The 18,783-nt window shown below is 38.7% G+C and overlaps 1 protein-coding gene across 1 annotated transcript in view; it reads right to left on the bottom strand.

Moving 5' to 3' along the window:
• Positions 1-18,783, bottom strand: part of LOC150094695 (platelet-activating factor acetylhydrolase 2, cytoplasmic-like) — a 205,999-nt gene that overhangs the window by 15,050 nt on the left and 172,166 nt on the right. Inside the window, exon 7 of the mRNA XM_090411635.1 lies at positions 11,536-11,684. Coding sequence (XP_090267761.1) covers positions 11,536-11,684 — 149 coding nt within the window. The remainder of the gene's footprint in view (positions 1-11,535; positions 11,685-18,783) is intronic.

The following is an 18,783-nucleotide window of genomic DNA, read 5'->3' as shown; positions in this document are numbered from 1 at the left end:
TTGTCATTGCCTGAATATAACATTTATATTTATTGCTTAGAAAAATCCAGTTTTTGTCTTTTTTGTTTCAGTTACCCCTATTATGTTGATCTGGTACTTATCCAATTCCTCAGCTAGCTCCATTTCTTTGCCTTTCAGGCTTCTTATGTTGACAGTACCGATCTTGACCTCTGGTGATGTTGAGTTGGAATGTGTTTCAGGATTCGTTCCAGTAGCTGACTTTTCGCTGTTCACCCTGGTTTCCTGGCTAAACAATGAGGGGGGGAGCTTGTTTAACCAGGTGATGCTCCAGCCATCATGAAATTTTTTCATGTCGTATCATCATTTTACATTGTGGTTTAAGCCAATAAGAATACAATTTGGTCAGCTAAATCCCAAATTGCCAGCCCATCCTCATTCATTCAGTATTCAGGTGGATACCTAACAGTGTGCACCATGAAAAGATGAGGACTGGACATTAGGTCAGAAGCCCTGGTTAGTTCTCTGCATTCCTTTAAAGGCTATGTGGAGGTCTCGTAGTTATATAGCTTCAACTCTTAAGCATCCCCACTAATTTCTGAATATTATCTGCCTGTGTGAGTAGGTTTTCTGTATACTGTGAAAGAGAGCTTAACATTGCAAGTCATGTTTTTCATGTGTCTAAAAAAGGATAGACTATTTTAATCTCTTTTTCCAGAGTAAGATGGATTCTTGTGTGTTGATTGTTGAGGCAAAGGAGGAATATGCCTAATGGGTGTAGGTCACGTAGCTAAATTGAGAAGGCATCATAACAAGACAGGAGGCCTAAGCAGGACTGCATCAGGTTCATGCTTTTCTATGTGTAAAAATTGGCAAGGAGGAGTTGAGAAAGGAGAACCCACTGCCATATCATATATCTGTTTGCATATTTTCCAAAAGAAGCAACCTACATAGATGGCAAAGGAATACGCATCTCTGATGACAAGGAAAAATGAGAGTATTTTTAAAAGTGAGGTTACCCTTTCACTATACAAGACCTTGATCAGACTACACAGACCACATGGCTTACTGTAAACAGATTTGGTCATCTACTTTTCAAGAGGATGGAGATATTTTTTAAAGGGTTCAGAGAAGAATAACTAAGGTAGTGTCAGATTTCTAGAATGTTGCATACAAAGAAAGATTGAAGACGTACAAATTGCAAAGCCCTAGTACAAAAGAGGATATGGAATTATTTAATTAAGACAAAACTGTTGATTTTTTTAAGAGATTAATGTGAGAAGATTTTTAAAGCATACAAGGGAAAAGGAGTAGACGAGAGGCCATCCCTGGAAGTTGCCTAAGAATAATCAGTAAGTGTACTGTGTTGCTTGACAGTCCATACTCACCACACTGTCAAGCAACACTGTGTTGCTTGACAGTGTGGTGAGTATGGAAACAGTGAATGGGCAGGATCTAAGCACGTGTATAAGTGAATACCTCTCACAACAAATTTCGATTCATAATCTACAGTTTATGCAACAGCCTTTCATTATTATTATTAACATGCAGGTTTGAGGTTTGGGAAACATCGATGGGATGCTGCACACTCTATGGGAGGAGTTATACTGGAGAAAGTAGGGGAGACAAAAGATCTGGGGTTGATGATTGATAGAAACCTGAAATTTAGGGGACATATTGCAAAGGTGGTGAAGGTAACATAGAGGATTGCTGCAATAATGAGAAGGACACTGACCTGCAGAGATAAAAGGTTATCATTCCATTATATAAGTCTCTGATCAGACCACACTTATACTATTGTTCTCAGATTTGGTCTCCAGTATTTGAAGGGGATAAATTAACTGTGGAAAGGGTACAAAGGCAGATAACAAAGATAGTTTCAGGACTGTACCATGTTAGTTATAAGGATCGGCTGAGGGAATGTGGACTGCAGAGTTTAGTGGATAGAAGAAGGAGAGGTGATATGATTGAGACTTTTAAACTGTTGAGAGGTGGTTACAGGGTTGACACTGGGGAGTTCTTTCGCTTGGTTGAACATCAGGAAGGAGTGATGACAAGAGGCCATCCCTGGAAGTTACGAAAGGAAATTGTTTGCAAGAGGGTGAGGAGTGGTTTCTTTGCATGGAGGGTGGTTGAACCACGGAATGCATTGCCTGATGGAGTGGTGAGAGTGAGAACGGTCAATGAGTTTAAGGAGTGGTATGATAGACTTTGTGTTTCTTAGGAAGGACCTCCCATGATGAGTCTTTTGACTCCATGGAGGCCTGAATAATAATAATAATAATAATAATAATAATAATAATAATAATAATAATAACATTTGGCCTACATGGAGTCAGAGTTATAGTGGGAGGCAGTGCTGTAGCTAGGCAGGTGCAAGCTCACTCATCACTGTAAGATGGGGCAAAGAAATTAGGAAAATTACAAAGATAATGAAGATATATTATGGTATCATCAGGATGAACTTGATGTTACTTCTACTACATTTTATTCACTGGACAACAATTTAAATGTTCTATAGACAGATCAATATTATGGTAAAATAAACTGAAGATATTAAACAAAGAATTATTAATTAGACTAGATACCCTCTATGGGTACCCTTACCTGGTTAGGACTCTAGTCTTTTGTCCATTTGTTTTAGTTAGTTTTGCGCTGTTTTTGTGTATCATTTTGTACTTCCTGACAATGCCTCTGTAACAGAGATGAAATATTGAAAGCATTAAATACTACTTTTAATCATTTCCTAATGCTCTTTCACTGCATTAAACTTTTATCATGAGCTTTTCCCAGCACTTAAGCTTTAACACACAAATCCAAGACCCTCAATCCTTGTATGCCTTCTATTGCATGCTGTTTGAGGTAGTTTCCCCCTCAAAAACTTGCTTTCTCATCATCCCAGTCTATACTGCCATAATTAAAATCACCCATAATGATCACTCTTTTCTTATTTGTTTGACTAATTTGATTATACATTTCATAGTCACTAGTCCACATTACCAGGTTTACAAATATATCTGACTAAGTATTTCATTCTATTCACCTCTATCTCACACCATACTGCCTCAAAACCACTGCCACTATTTCTCCTGTTGCATCTTTACCTTCTATCAACATAACTCTTTTTCTATTCAAGATACCAAGTAATTTTATATAAGCTTGGTTTTTAATCCTATTTCCCAAGTGAGCAAACAGACAAGCAAGTCAAGTTTGCACCTGCACGAAGTGCAAGTCTGAGGCAACTCATGGTAGTGCCACTCTAGGCAACTCGTGGTAAAGGTGGATTAAGCTCTGATCACTTTCCTTAGTATTTTTCTCTTAATGTAAAGCACATCCCCTTGCGGAGATGTATGATGCTATGCATTAAAGGCAATGGTTACTACCCAATACCGGTTTCGACCTTTGTATAGGTGAAGCAGGCTCTAAAAATCCCAAATAAGACAATCCCAAAAGATCGCCCAACTCAGCATTGTTCCACTCAGTGACAGGCTCACCCCGTCACTGAGAAGACCTTCTCAGCATTGACTGTACCCAATGGCAGGCTCACCCCCACCACCAAGCAGAACCATAATCTTAGCAGTGGCCCCACTCAGAGACAAGCAAAAACCTACCCCCAAACAGAGCCTCTCAAATAAGAGCAGAGCCGCACCGGTTTCGATCTTTTTGAGGTCTCGTCAGTGGGAGCCAGACCTGACAATGCTATGGTTGAAGTAATACAGAGCTCTTGAATTTTACCTAAACAAGTTGCCACAAAGTGCTTTGACCTTATTAAATAAAGTCTCAGGATGAGAGATAGATGTAGAAAGTTTTTTAACTTGGGTATATTATGTATTCAAGATACCAAATAATTTTATATAAACTTGGTTTTTAATCCTATTTCCCAAGTGATCAAACAGACAAGTAAGTCAAGTTTGCACCCACATAGTGCAAGTCTGAGGCAACTCATGGTAGTGTCACTCTAGGCAACTCGTGGTAAAGGTGGAAATAGGATTAAAATCCAAGTCTACATAAAATTACTTGGTATCTTGAATACATAATATACCCAAGTTAAAAAACTTTCTACATCTATCTCTCATCCTGAGACTTTATTTAATAAGGTCAAAGCACCTTGTGGCAAATTGTTTAGGTAAAATTCATGAGCTCTGTATTACTTTAACCTTAGCATTGTCAGGTTTGGCTCCCACTGATGAGACCTCAAAAAGGTCGAAACTGGTGTGGCTCTGGCTCTGATTTGAGAGGCTCTGCTTGGGGATAGGTTTTTGCCTGTCTCTGAGTGGGGCCACCGCTGAGATTATGGCTCTGCTTGGTGGTGGGGTGAGCCTGCCATTGGGTACAGTCAATGCTGAGACGTTCTTCTCAGTGATGGGGTGAGCCTGTCACTGAGTGGAACCATGCTGAGTTGGGCGATCTTTTGGGATCGTCTTATTTTTAGAGCCCGCTTCACCTATGCAAAGATTGAAACTGGTATGGATAGTGACCATTGCCTTTAATGCATAGCATCATACATCTCTACAAGGGGAAGTGCTTTACATTAAGGGTAAAATACTAAGGAAAGTGATCAGAGCTTAATCCACCTTTACCACGAGTTGCCTAGAGTGGCACTACCATGAGTTGCCTCAGGCTTGCACTATGTGTAGGTGCAAACTTGACTTACTTGTCTGTTTGCTCACTTGGGAAATAGGATTAAAAACCAAGTTTATATAAAATTAATTGGTATCTTGAATACATAATATACCCAAGTTAAAAAACTTTCTATAACTCTTTTTCTATCATTAATAGCACTCCACCTCCCTTTTACCCTTTCTATCTTCAAGAAATACACTATACTTTTCCATCTCTATTCCTGCCAGAATGTCATCCTCATCCAACCATGTCTCACTCATTCCAACAATTTTTGGGTGAACAAACTCAATCAATGTAACCATTTCATTTGCCTTGTTTCTTATACTTTTAGCATTTATATACAAACATAACAGCTTATTCCTGGATCTATAACAAGTTTCATTGATACTGCTTATTAGATGTGACTTCTCCATACTTTCCTCAAGTCATTTCGTTTTCTTTTTATTCATCCCAGAAGCTTCTTCAAATCTAACTGTTTTCCCCTAGATCCCAGATCATTCCCTTCCCTTTTTTCTGCATATACATTTCCTCTTGGAGCATCAGCCTTTCTCATGCTACGTTCCCCTGTCCATCCAGAGTCTCCTCGTTTCCCAATTTGTCTTGCACACATGTTCTCTCATTCTCTACACTCATGCCACCCACTTCTTCATTCATAAGCATCACTTCAATCTCTCTCCTTCCTTACTCTTCTGCTCTTTTACATCATTTCTTACTTGCTGAGATTCATTCTTTGCACTAATTTCTCTCCCTTCCAGCAGCAGTCTTCCAAATGACTCACATCAAAACGATTCAAATACAGTCCATACTCTTATACAATTTAATTCATCCTTCAACCTCATTCCACACATTAACAAACTGCACTACTTTCTCCTCACACATTTCTGCTAACATATCATTTACAATCTTTGCTCTCTGCCTCATCTCACTGTCATACCTGGGCAACACACTGACTATCTCTTCCATATTACAATATTATCTTTTATCCTTCTTAACAACCTCCTGATATGCAATTTTACAGTCTCCTTGTTTGCAGTGAAGTAATCTGTTCCTACTACCACTACCAACTCTTTTGCTCCCTTACTCCTCATATCCAATGCCTCAATCACTATTCATTTTACTCTCAGAAAACAAACCTTGTGCATCTTCTCATTTACCACACCTATAATAATCGAATACTCATACAATGCCACTCACAGTTCTCTTTCGTTACCTCTTTCATACAAACATTATTCATTATCATCTCTTCACTCTTCCATATATTTCAAATCCAACTGTTTTCTGGAGAGGTTCTACAGAAAATAGAAAACACCCTCTGGAAGCTGTATAAAGAGGGTGTGAGTAGGGGAGTGAGAAGCAGGTTTTTTTCATGCAGAGTTGTGAATGATTGGAATGCCTTGCCTGAAAGTATGGTGTCTGCAGAGAATTTGAGTGTGTTTAAAGTACGGTATGATGAGCTGCGTGTTTGATAAAAGGACCTCCTAGATTTTTCTTTAACTCCATGGGGGTCTTGGGTAATAATAATAATAATAATATATATGTACAATTCTCTTCATTTTACTCTGCATCCATTTCATCTCTTTCCTCATCTAACCAACTGAAGCTTTCAAATCTGTCATCATTTTTTTGCTCTCATTCGCTCTCTCTATTTTATCGCTCATCATACATACATGACTTGTTCACCATCAATACCGCTCACTACCTTACAGTTAATTGCACTGTGTTTTTCAACTTCTGCTACATTCATATCACTTTCTTCATTCTTACTACTATCAATTGTTCTGTTCGGCAGATCACTCATTCGCTTTTTCAAAGCTTTTTTAGCAATATTTTGCTGTTCTTTTACAGTGTCTCTCTTTGCTATCAGACAAGTACTCATCCATTTATACAAGAAAGATTGAGAAGAGACTGGATTTCAGGAATTTAAAATAAGCTTAACATTAGTAAGGCTGTAGGACTGGAGAATATCACCACATATAGTAAGAGAATGTACAAAGGAGTTAACAGTGCCCTTCACTTAGTTATTCAAGAAGAAGCTGGCAAACAGGAAACCTAATTAAAGAGGGTAAGGAAGGAAAAATAGTGTCACTGCATAAAGGGGAAATCCAAGTTAGCGGTAGTAAACCATAGGCCAATTTGTGTATCAGGTATGGTGGTGGTGGTGAAGGTGTTAGAGAGGCCTGTTAGAATGTAAAATTGGATTGATGAGGACAGGAATATTCCAAAGAGAAGAATGGATTTATTTAGAAAAAATCTTGCTTCACCAACCAAGTTACATTTTATAATGGAGTGGCAACCAGGACTGAAATGATGTAATACAATAATTTTTCTAAATTATACAAAGGCATTTACAGAATACTGCTGAAATTGAGGAGAACAGAATGGTAGACAATTGGTAGCCAGTTAAACGGATGGATGGCTAATAAAAGCCAATGAGTTTTTCTATGGGAGGGGTTGCAATGTTTCCAAAGGGAAAAGGTTACAAACTGATACACTAAGTGGTTCTGTTCTGGGATTGCTGCTGTTTATTTTATACACATAATTGAAAGTTGGAAAGGGAGGGAAATTTTGCTGCAGGTAATGCTAAATTATAGAAAGTAATTGCAGAGAGCATTGAAGTGATGCTACTATAAAATGATTTTGAATAGACTAGTGTGTTTGGAAGATGAATGGGATGTCAGTTTAATATTGCCTCATCATCATTATTATTATTATTATGTGCCACCTTAAACTTGTTTTCTAGAGAAGATAGAATAACGTGTAATTGTTGGTGAAACTTTGCTCCAGGTGGAGGATGTGAGGAATCTGGGCATGATGGTAAATAGGGAACTGAAGCTCAGGCTACACATTGCAAAAGATGTTTATATTAAATTGCTGGCCAGGTTGGCCAAGTGGTTAGCGTATAAGCTCTCCAACCAGAGAATGCTGTTCTCTGAACAAGTCAGTGTGTCAATGCAGGGAAAGTAGAATTATCAGGTTGGATAATAGCAGGGATGATCTCTTGTGGGAATAGATGCTTGGGAGAAGGGGAAATACATAGGCTAATGTGCTGAATCCAGTGGAGTCTGGAGGGGGATAATGACAGATATAGAAACAGTGACAATGCCTTGATTCTTTATACTAATGCCAGGAGTATCTAGAATAAAGGAGATGAATTGGTGGCACTGATAGCATCAACCTGTCCAAAGATTATTGGGATCTCTGAGATGTGGTTGATGGAAGATGATATAATGACAGGAATAGAAGTAGCAGGGGTATAGCATTTTTCAACAGGATAGGAAGGCAAATGCGGTGGTGGAGTACTGCTTATGGGATCTCTGAGATGTGAATGAAGGAAGATGATATACTGACAGGAATAGAAGTAGCAACGTATAGCATTTTTCAACAGGATAGTGATGATTTATGTCGTCTCAGCTGGAGTATTTGGAGGGCAATCACACTGATGGTTTTAAGAGCATATGGTGTGAGGTAGAGATGGGCAGGACAGGATATTTCGTGAGGTGTTGCTACAAGCCAAGAATCATAGAAGGTGAAGAGCAGGAGATGTTTAGGAAAGTGAGCTTGGCAAGTGCAAGAAGAATGATTGTTATGACAGACTTTAACCAGCAGTATAAATTATTATTATTATTATTATTATTCAGGCCTCTGTGGAGTCAAAAGACTTATTGAGGGAGGTCATTCCTAGGAAACACAAAGTCTATCATACCACTCCTTAAACTCATTGACCGTTCTCGCTCTCACCACTCTATCAGGCAATGCATTCCATTGTTCAACCACCCTCCATGCAAAGAAACCACTCCTCACCCTGCTCACAGTTTCCTTTCGTAACTTCCGGGGATGGCCCCTTGTCATGACTCCTTCCTGCTGTTCAACCAAGCAAAAGAACTCCCCAGTGTCAACCCTGTAACAACCTTTCGACAGTTTAAGTCTCAATCATATCAACTCTCTTTCTTCTATTCACCAAACTCTGCAGTCCACACTCCCTCAGCCAATCCTCATAACTAACATTGTACAGTCCTGACACCATCTTTGTTATCTGCCTTTGTACCCTTTCCACAGTTAATTTATCCCCCTTCAAATCCTGGCGACCAGATCTGAGAACAGTAGTCTAAGTGTGGTCTGATCAAAGTCTTATGCAACGAAATGATAACCCTTTTATCTCTGCAGGTCGGTGTCCTTCTCATTATTGCAGCAATCCTCTGTGTTACCTTCACCACCTTTGCAATATGTTCCCTAAATGTCAGGTTTCTATCAATTATCAACCCCAGATCTCTTGTCTCTCCTACTTCCTCCAGTTTAACTCCTCCCACAGAGTATGCAGCATCCCATCGATATGTCCCAAACCTCAAGACCTTACATTTTGCTGCATTAAACTGACACTCCCATTCATTTTCCCATCTATCTAGCTTGTTCAAATTACCACATCTGCACTATTACTAATAACCCTTCCCAGGTTCGCATCATCTGCAAACAACTGAATATCCCCTTGAAATCCATGGACAATGTCATTGATATAAAGATTAAACAATATAGGTCCCAGTACTGAGCCCTGTGAAACCCCCACTTGTAACCTTCTGCCTCTTTGATATTGCTCCATCATACACAAGTCTCTAATATCTATCGAACAGCCAATCCTGAATCCAGTTGACCAATCTGACATCCAGACCCATGTGCTGCAACTTGAATATCAGCTTATCATGTGGCATCCTGTCAAATGCCTTTGCTAAGTCTAGGAAAATGGCAGTATATGCCTTTCCCTTCATCTAATGCTCTTGTAATTTATTATAAAAGGCTAGAATATTGTGAAAACAAGAGCACCCCCTTCACAAATCCATGTTGACTCTCACAGATAACATTACCCTCATCTGCCCAATGCTGTTTATGGTCCCTCACTACTTTCTCCAAGATCTTACTAACTACTAATGACACACAAACTAGCCTATAATTAGACACTTCCAGTATGCTACCTCCCTTATGCAATGGCACTATCTTACCTTCCTTGCATTCCATGGGCACCTTTCCATGGAATGCCCGGTCAAAGGTACTGTCAGTTCCCTAGGACATTCTCTCAAAACTCGTAGTGAAATACCATCCAGTCCCACAGCTTTACTGACATCCAGAGTACCAAGTATTTGGAACACACTCTCCTCCTGCACCTCTAAACCTCGAACCTTCCCTATCCCGCTAGTTTTCAAATTGACTTCTCCAGGATGGAGTTGTTCAATAAAGTGTTCATTGAACAATTCCACTATGTCCTCTGCATCAGTCACTCGATTCCCATTTTTATCCCACAATGTCATTCTTCCACAGTCATTTCTCCTCCTACTGGCCACAAGCTAAAAAATTCCCTAGGATTTTCCTTGGATCTAAGATCCAATCTTTTCTCATATTCCAGTTTTGCCTTCCTTACCATACTAGTCACTCTCTTGGCCTGTGTCTTATATTCTTCTCTTCACCTGTCTCCTTATATCTCTTCCATAGCCTCTTTTTCGCATGCAGTTCCTGTTTTATGGGAAGAGGAAAGTGCATGCAGCAATAAATGGAATCTTAGCAATATGATGTTAAAGAGTTTTAGATTTGGTCATGGCATCAGGAGAGTTGATTATAACTGAGATGGCATCTCCCCCCCCCCCCCAGTTGGAGAGAATGACCATGTGGTTTTGACTTGGATGATGAATGCATTCAAAGAGAAAGGAATATATGTGGAATTATAAGGTAGGTGATTATAATAGTTAGATATTAATTAGGGAGGATGTAAGGGCAGCATATCATCAGTGCTTGGGAACTTGTGAAGAAATATTTATTAGCAGCAATAGCAAGCTTTATACCATGAGAAGAAGAGAACACAATTTGGTGTAAAGTGGATGACAAACAATATCAAATGGGAACTACATGTAAAAAAGATATGAAAGAGATATAAGGAGAGGGATGGAGGGTAAATTATTTATTAGCAGCAATAACAAGCTTATAATAACATGATGATTGATAGAAACCTGAAATTCAGGGAACATATTGCAAAGGTGGTGAAGATAACTCCGAGGATTGCTGCAATACTGAGGACACTGACCTGCAGAGATAAAAGAGATGTCATTCCATTGTATAAAGCCCTGATCAGACCACGCTTGGATTACTGCAAATTTGGTACCAAGGATTCAAAGGGGATAAGTTAACTGTGGAAAGAGTGCAGAGGCAGATAACAAAGATGGCATCAGGACTGTACAATGTTAGTTATGAAGACAGGCTGAGGGAATGTAGACTGCATTGTTTGGTAGTAGTTAGAAGGAGAGGTGATATGATTGAGACTTTTAAAATGTTGAGAGGTTGCGATAGGTTGACACCAGGGAGTTCTTTCATGTTTTTGAATGGGGGGGAGGGGAGTGAGGACAAGGGCCATCCTTGGAAATTACAAAAGGAAATTGCAAGGCAAAGAGGGTGAGAAGTGGTTTCTTTGCATGGAGGGTGGCTGAACTGTGTAATGCATTGCCTGATAGAGTGGTGAGAGCATAAACAGTCAATGAGTTCAAGGAGTAGTGTGGTATGATAGACTTGTTTTCTAGGATGAGCCTCCCACAATTCAGGCCTTCTTGGAATCACAAGAAGGCCTGAATCATGGGAGGACTGTTTGGATTTTATAAATGTGATTTTTCCTAGGATACAGAAGTTAATCATAACTCTATTATCTTCTCCGTCTGTCCCATTTGTAGGCGGAGAAGAATCCATGTTTTCTGGAGAGGAACTCTACCTCTACATAAAGTTAACTAACTTAGAGATGAAAAGTTTTTATGAATCTTGAATTTTTTTTTTCCATTAGACTGAATTTTCATCTAGGATTAATAATATAATATAATATAATATAATATAATATAATATAATATAATATAATATAATATAATATTAAGCAACAAAACAAGATATGAGAACCACTGAAATAGATCAGTAAAGATAAAAATACTCTACCTAAATGTTTGGCAAGAAAGACTAACATCAGCTTATTAGTAAGGTTCATTGCTGTAAAACGATTTAACGAAGACTGGGATCTAGAGAAACACCTGAGTATTGGTCCAAGCATAAAGGGTAAATCTGTCTGATTTAGATGTACAGTTCCTCTGCAAATGAAAAAAAAATTATTTATAACTTATTCCAAAAAATGTGTTATATTTATATTATTATAGCAGCATCTCTGTAACAGTGGCAACAATACCATAATATCATCCATTCAGTTGAAAAGACTGTATTTAGATTTGTCTAGGATGAAGGAAACCTTTATAAGAGCTTTTCAAAAATAGCACAAAATCCTGCCATAAGATGTGGCAAACTTTTTCCTCTGGAAACTCCGGTTTTTCATTCCACAAAACATTATTTTACTAATAGGCAAAAGTACTGAATTATTCAAGAGTTGGTATGTCCAAAATTTCTTAAACAAATTTATGGATTAAGAATATTACAGATCTATTTTATTTCATGAAAGAAAAATAGTATATACAAAAAAAGCATCCTGAATTTCTATACAATAATAATGATCTCCAATTAGTTTTTTATGCTGTTCTAAACTTGTGATATGGATGTCTTAGTAGCCAAAAATTAATAGAACATTGAATATGATCATGCGTTCATTTTTTTTTATATTAATTACTGAATAATTACAGAAAATACTTTATGTGACTCCCACCACAAAAGGCTGTAAACTTATAGTGCACTAATATTGTGGTTTTATTTCATATATTTTTTATTCATTCATATTTAAATTTATTATTTTATTTTTACATAATTCCAAAACCCTGCTCTAGAGGCCAAACAAGGAAATTTTTCAAGTTGCTGCAGGCCTCAGATAATCAGAGCAGTGGTTTCATGCTGGGTAATGAAATTTATCTCCCTTCTAAGGATATTCACAAACATCCACATCCCACAGTGGGATTTAAACCTGTATGAGTTGCTGGAGAGTGGGTGAAAATACTCCTAATAGTGAATGTATTTAAGGCAAGTATGATATATATAATGTGGTATGACGAGAGGACTGGCTTCTCATAATGGCTCTTGTGAATCTATGAAAGACTGGAAATAATGACATCCTTTCTTAATTTATACAAAGAACACCTTGAAAGCTGGGGGCAGTAATTGTCAGTATGGGTTTGTTAAAGGAAAGTCATATTTTACAAATTTGCTTATTTACTATAACAAGATCACAAACCCATTGGACAGAGAAGATGCATATATTATTATTATTATTATTATTATTATTATTATCACCCCAAGACCTCATGGAGTCAAAGACTCATCTGGGAGGTCCTTTTATCACACACACACAGCATATCATACCATGTTTTAAACACATTCAAACAATTTGCAGACACTACATTCTAAGGCAAGGCATTTCAATCATTCACAACTCTGCATGAAAAAAACCTGCCTCTCACTCCCCTACTCACACCCTCTTTATACAGTTTCCAGGGATGACCTCTGGTTCTCCCCTGATCTCCCACTATTCTCTTTAAACCTTCTCCAGCATTGATCCTATAACAACCCTTTAACAACTTGTAGGTCTCTATCATATCTCCCCTCTTCCACCTGTCCACCAGACTCTGCAAATTACATCTTCTCAATCTTTCCTCATACTCGACATTCCAGAGGTCAGAAACTACCTCACTCAGTCACCTTTGGACCCTTTCCAACATCTCTTAATCCTTATGAAAATCAGGTGAACAAATCTGGTCACAATGGTCCATGTGAGGCCTAATCAAAGCCTTATACAATGGAACAAGAATCTCCCCACTTCTACACGTCAGTGTCCTCCGCATCATTCCCAGAAGCCTTTGTGTTGTCTTCACAATTTTGGCGATGTGTCCCCTAAATTTTAGATCTTTATCCACTATCACCCCCAGATCTCTTATTTCCTCTACCTCCAACAATATATTCTCACCAAGCATAAATTCTGCATCCCATCTTTGTTTTCCAAATTTAAAAACCTTACATTTTGCGACATTGAACTCACATCCCCATTTCCGTGCCCAATCACTCAATCTATTCAACTCTTCCTGTAAGGCCACAACATCTTCACTGCACTTCATGATTCGTCCCAACTTTGCATCATCTGCAAACAACTGAATATCTCCATCCAAATCTTCACCTATATCATTAATATACAAGTTAAACAGCAATGGACCTAAAACAGACCCCCTGAGGCACTCCACTAGTGACTTTCCTTTTCCTGGATATCACTCCCCCATACACAACTTGTTGATACCTATCAGATGGCCAGTCTCTAATCCAATGCACCAATCTAATATCCAACCCCATATGCTCTAGTCTGACTGTCAACCTATCATGAGGTACTCTATCAAAAGCCTTTGCGAAATCCAAGTATATTACTGTGTATCCTGTCCAAGGAAGCAGTCTCTTTATTGTAATAAGTAAGTAGATTACTAAAACATGACCTCCCTTTAGCAAATCCATGCTGTCCATCAAAGATTATACCATTGTTGTCAACCCAACTCTGGATCCTAGTTCTCACAAGCTTCTCCAAAAACTTAACCACAACACCTGACACACAGATAGGCCTATAGTTTGATGCTTGAGTTCGATCACCTCCTTTATGAAGTGGCACAATCTTGCCCTCCTTCCACTCCTTAGGAACTTGACCAAGTGAAAGACTCATATTAAAAAAATATGTCAAGGCAGGCGTCAACTCCCTAGCACATTCTTTCAGAATATACGTGGTGATATATTATCAAGTCCCACAGCCTTATTAACATCTAGTTTACTCAACTCACCTCTTGCTTACCTACAGTCAGTCTCTCCTCCCCATCATCAACTGCTCTCAATCCCTCCATGAAGTTACATTCACAAGATTGAAAGATCTTTATGAACTGCTCATTAAGAATCTCCACCACATATTCTGCATCAGCTGTCTTTATGCCATTTTATCCAATCAATGTCATCCTTCCATAATTATTCTTTCTTTTGCTGGCTACATATCGAAAGAATTTCTTGGGATTATTTTTGGCTTTTAGCCAACTGCTGTTCATACCTCTCTTTAGCTACCCTCACCAACCAAGTAACCCTCCTTGCTTGGTCTTTATAGACCTCATGGAATTGGTTATTTCCACTTCTCTTATGCTGCCTCCACAATGCCCTTTTTCTCTGTATCGCATGCTTAATCTCTTTATTCATCCATCTCATGCCCACCTTATTTAACCTTCTCACCCTTGGAATACATTTAGACATTGCATCTACTAAACAGTTTTTGAAAATCCCCCAAGCTGCATTGATCTCTTTTACAGCTAACTCCTCATTCCATGATACACCCACTAGCTGTCTCCTGAGCTCTTCATAATCACCCCCCCCCCCCCTTGTAGTTCCACCTATACCCTTTTCTCACAGGGATCCTTGCACTGCTGGCAACCACCCAGGTAATCATCTCATGGTCACTCTCACCAATTGGTGGATGATTTGACACCTCATTTACAATTACATCCTATGATGAGATGACCAAATCCAAGACCCTCAATCCCCGTGTGCCCTCTGTTACATACTGTCTGAGGTAGTTATCCCTAAAAACTCAAGAAACTCATTTTCTTTACTTCCGGTTGCTGTCTCATCATTCCAGTCTATATTGCCATAATTAAAATCACCCATAACGATCACCCTTTTCTTATTTACTTGGCTAATTTGATTGTACATTTCATTATCATCATCCACATTATCTGGTCTATAACAACATCCCACCAAGTATTTGATTCCATTCACTTCTATCTCACACCATACTGCCTCAAAACCACTAGCACTATTTCCGCTCTTGCATCTACACTTTATATGGACATAACTATTTCTCTATTGTCAATAGCACTCCCCTCTCTTTTTACCCCCTCTGTCATTCCCTTCCATCTCTATTCCTGTCAGGATGTCATCCTCATCTAACCATGTCTCACTTATTATTATTATTATTATTATTATTATTATTACGGGCAACTCCAGGGAGTCATTAGACTCATCGAGGGAGGCCCCAAATCATTTTCATCACAACTATTCGACATTCATACAGTATCTATCATACCTCGCCTTAAACTCATTCACTGTCACAGCATCCACCACAGACTCAGGGAGCGCATTCCACTCATTCACTACTCTAAAAGTAAAGAACCCAGCTCTAACACCTTTACTAACCACACTTTTGCCCAGTTTCCATGGATGTCCCCTAGTCCTCCCACAACCAGCCCTGTTCTCAAAAATATCTTCTGAATTAATTTTATAGAAACCCTTCAGTAATTTGAATGTCTCAATCATATCTCCCCTCCTCCGCCTATCAACCAATTTTTGCAACCCACAAATCCTCAACCTGTTCTCATACGGTTCATTCCACAGACCTGCTATCATCTTGGTCACTCGCCTCTGGATCCTCTCCACCTCCTCCCCATCAAGAAGAAACCTAGGTGACCAAATCTGAGCACAGCTCTGACTTATTCTGACAATCTTTGGGTGAACAGACGCAATTAGTGCAATCATTTCATCTGCCTTGTTTCTTATACTTCTACCATTTTATACAAACACAACAGCTCATTTCTGGATCTACAGCTAGTTCCACTGATACTACCGCTTACTCGATGTGATCTCTCCATGATGGACTGGGGTCATTTCCCTTTCTGCTTCTTCATTTTAAAACCCATTTCGATTCCAACTGTTTCCTCTTGATCCCTGGTTATCCCATTCCTTTCCTGCTTACACATGCTCATCTCCTCTTGGAGTATCCACCTTTCTCATGCTGTGTACTCCTATCCACCCTGAGCCTCCCTGTTTCCCTGCTCCTCTTGCACACCCATTCTCTCATTTTTTATACTCATACCACTCACTTCTCCATTCATATCCACTTCTTCAATCTCATCTGTCTTACTCTCCTGCTCTTCCACATCACCCCCCTCTCAATCCGATTCATTCTCTCTATTCACTTCTCTACCTTCCAGCAGCAGTCTCTCCAAGCAACTCACACCATAACCACTCAAATGCAGTCCATCACTCCCATACAGCTCACTTCGTCCATCAAACTCATTCCACACATTAACAAACTGTACTCCTGTCTCCTCACACATTTCAGCCAGCATATCATTCATAATCCTTGCTCTCCACCTCATTTCACCACAGTCATACCTAGGCAACATGCTAACTACTCTTTCTGTCACATTATTCTCTTTTATCCTTCTAAGCAGCCTTCTGATATCCATTCTGACTCACTCTTTGTCCTCTCTCAAATCATTCATACCTACTATTAACTCTTTTGCTCGCTCCTGCCTCATATCCAATGCCTCAATCACTCTACTCATTTTAGTACCTGGAAAACATACCTTGTGCATTTTATCCTCCAGCACACCTTTAATAATAGAGTCGCCATACAACGCCACTCGCTCATCTTTTGTTAACTCTTTCATTCCATCATTATTTATTTTAATAGTTTTTACCTGAATTTTCTTAATTTCATTCCGCATTCATTTCATTTCTTGCCTCATCCAATCCAATTCACTTTCCAAATCTCGCGACACATTCTCTCTATCATTAAATCTTTCTAACTTTCTAACTCTCGACCCCCTCTTCTCAGTTTCACTCATCCTCAAAAGCTGTTAATAGATTGCCATATGACATGCTGGTAACTAAACTGCAACAGATGGGATTGAATTACAGACTAGCGAGTTGGATAGGTGACTGACTCTCAAATAGGGATCAGCAATGCAACGAAAGAGGAAAGTCTTAGTAATGTACTGCAGTGGTCTGCTTATGATTATTATTATTATAATACAGTGTCTCCAAGGGGTCTGGACTCTTTGCTGGAGATCCACATTTATGTTTATACGCAAAATATATCACACCTCTACTTAGACTCATTCACTTTCGGGGCACTCACAACTAATTCTGGCAATCCATTCCACTTGTTCACCATTCTGCAAGCAAAAAATTTAGTCCACACAACATAAGTCCCCAACCCTCATCAATTTCCTGCAATCCAGTACTATCAACAACATGATACAATGTATGCAACCTTTTCAACCCATAACTTTACATTTTGCAACATTAAACCGATAATCATTATCCTTTGCCTACAATGCCAATTTATTTAAATCATCCTGCAGGATATCTACATCACTTTTATCAAAGCACACTGCTCTCCCCAATTTTGCATCAACAAGATGATAGTGACTAGTGGAAATGCCACTGTCACTTTGTTATAAAATGTGAATAAATTACTAAGACAGGACTTACCTTTTACAAAACAGTGCTGCCCACCATGGAATATCGCATCCCCATCCACCCACTATTGAAGTTTACCTTTAACCAACTTTTCCAATACTTTAACAACCACTCCTAATATATTAACTGGGCTGTAGTTTTCTATTTCTTTCTTGGAGCCACTTTTATGTAATGGAACTATCTTGTCCTCTTTTCACTTCCTTGAAACCTTGCCAGAGCTGAGACTTAGATTGAACAATTTCATCAGAGGTCAATTCTCTTGCACATTCACACAGTACAACAAGCATGCCATCCAGTCCCACTACTGTATTCACACTGATATTTTTTAATATGCTGAACATCTGTTCATTAACCACAATTTTGATATGTGTCTCTATCACATTTAGCAAGTGCAAAATTTCCACCTGGATGATATACCATTACAAAATGATCACTCTGCAACTCAACGATTTCTTTTCTATCTGTCATCTTCCTACCATCAACATTGATAAAGGTCATCTACCATAGTCATTCTTCTTCTTACTTGCTACATAATAAAAAATAAAAATAAATAAATAAAAATTCTTCTGGATTTACTTTGGCCTGCTTAGCTAATTTTCTCTCATAATCTGTTTGGCCTTTCTTACATTATTAGTCACCCTTCTTGCTAGCACTTTGTACTGCTCATGAGTATGCTAATTGCCTTTTTCTTTATAGTCACACCACAGTGTTTTCTTTTCTTTTTTTTTTTTGCAGCTCTTACTTTATATCTCTACTCATCCATTAAATCTCTATTTGGTTTATCCTCATGATTCTGGATATGCAGTCGATACTGCTTTTCTCAAACAATACTTGGCCCACTTCCCATGCACTACTGGTATTGTTCACTTGTAGATTTGCAAGCCATGGAACTGCTTCCAGATGCCTCCTAAGCCTAACATAATTATCAGCTTTATTGTTCAACATAAACCCTTTCTTCACAGAGAGTTTTCACAT

This window comes from Typopeltis vanoorti, chromosome 21 (genome assembly GCF_054136105.1).
Source record: "Typopeltis vanoorti isolate ZY-2024b chromosome 21, IOZ_Tvanoo_1.0, whole genome shotgun sequence".
NCBI lineage: Eukaryota > Metazoa > Arthropoda > Arachnida > Uropygi > Thelyphonidae > Typopeltis > Typopeltis vanoorti.
This window is presented reverse-complemented; position numbering and strand designations above follow the sequence as displayed.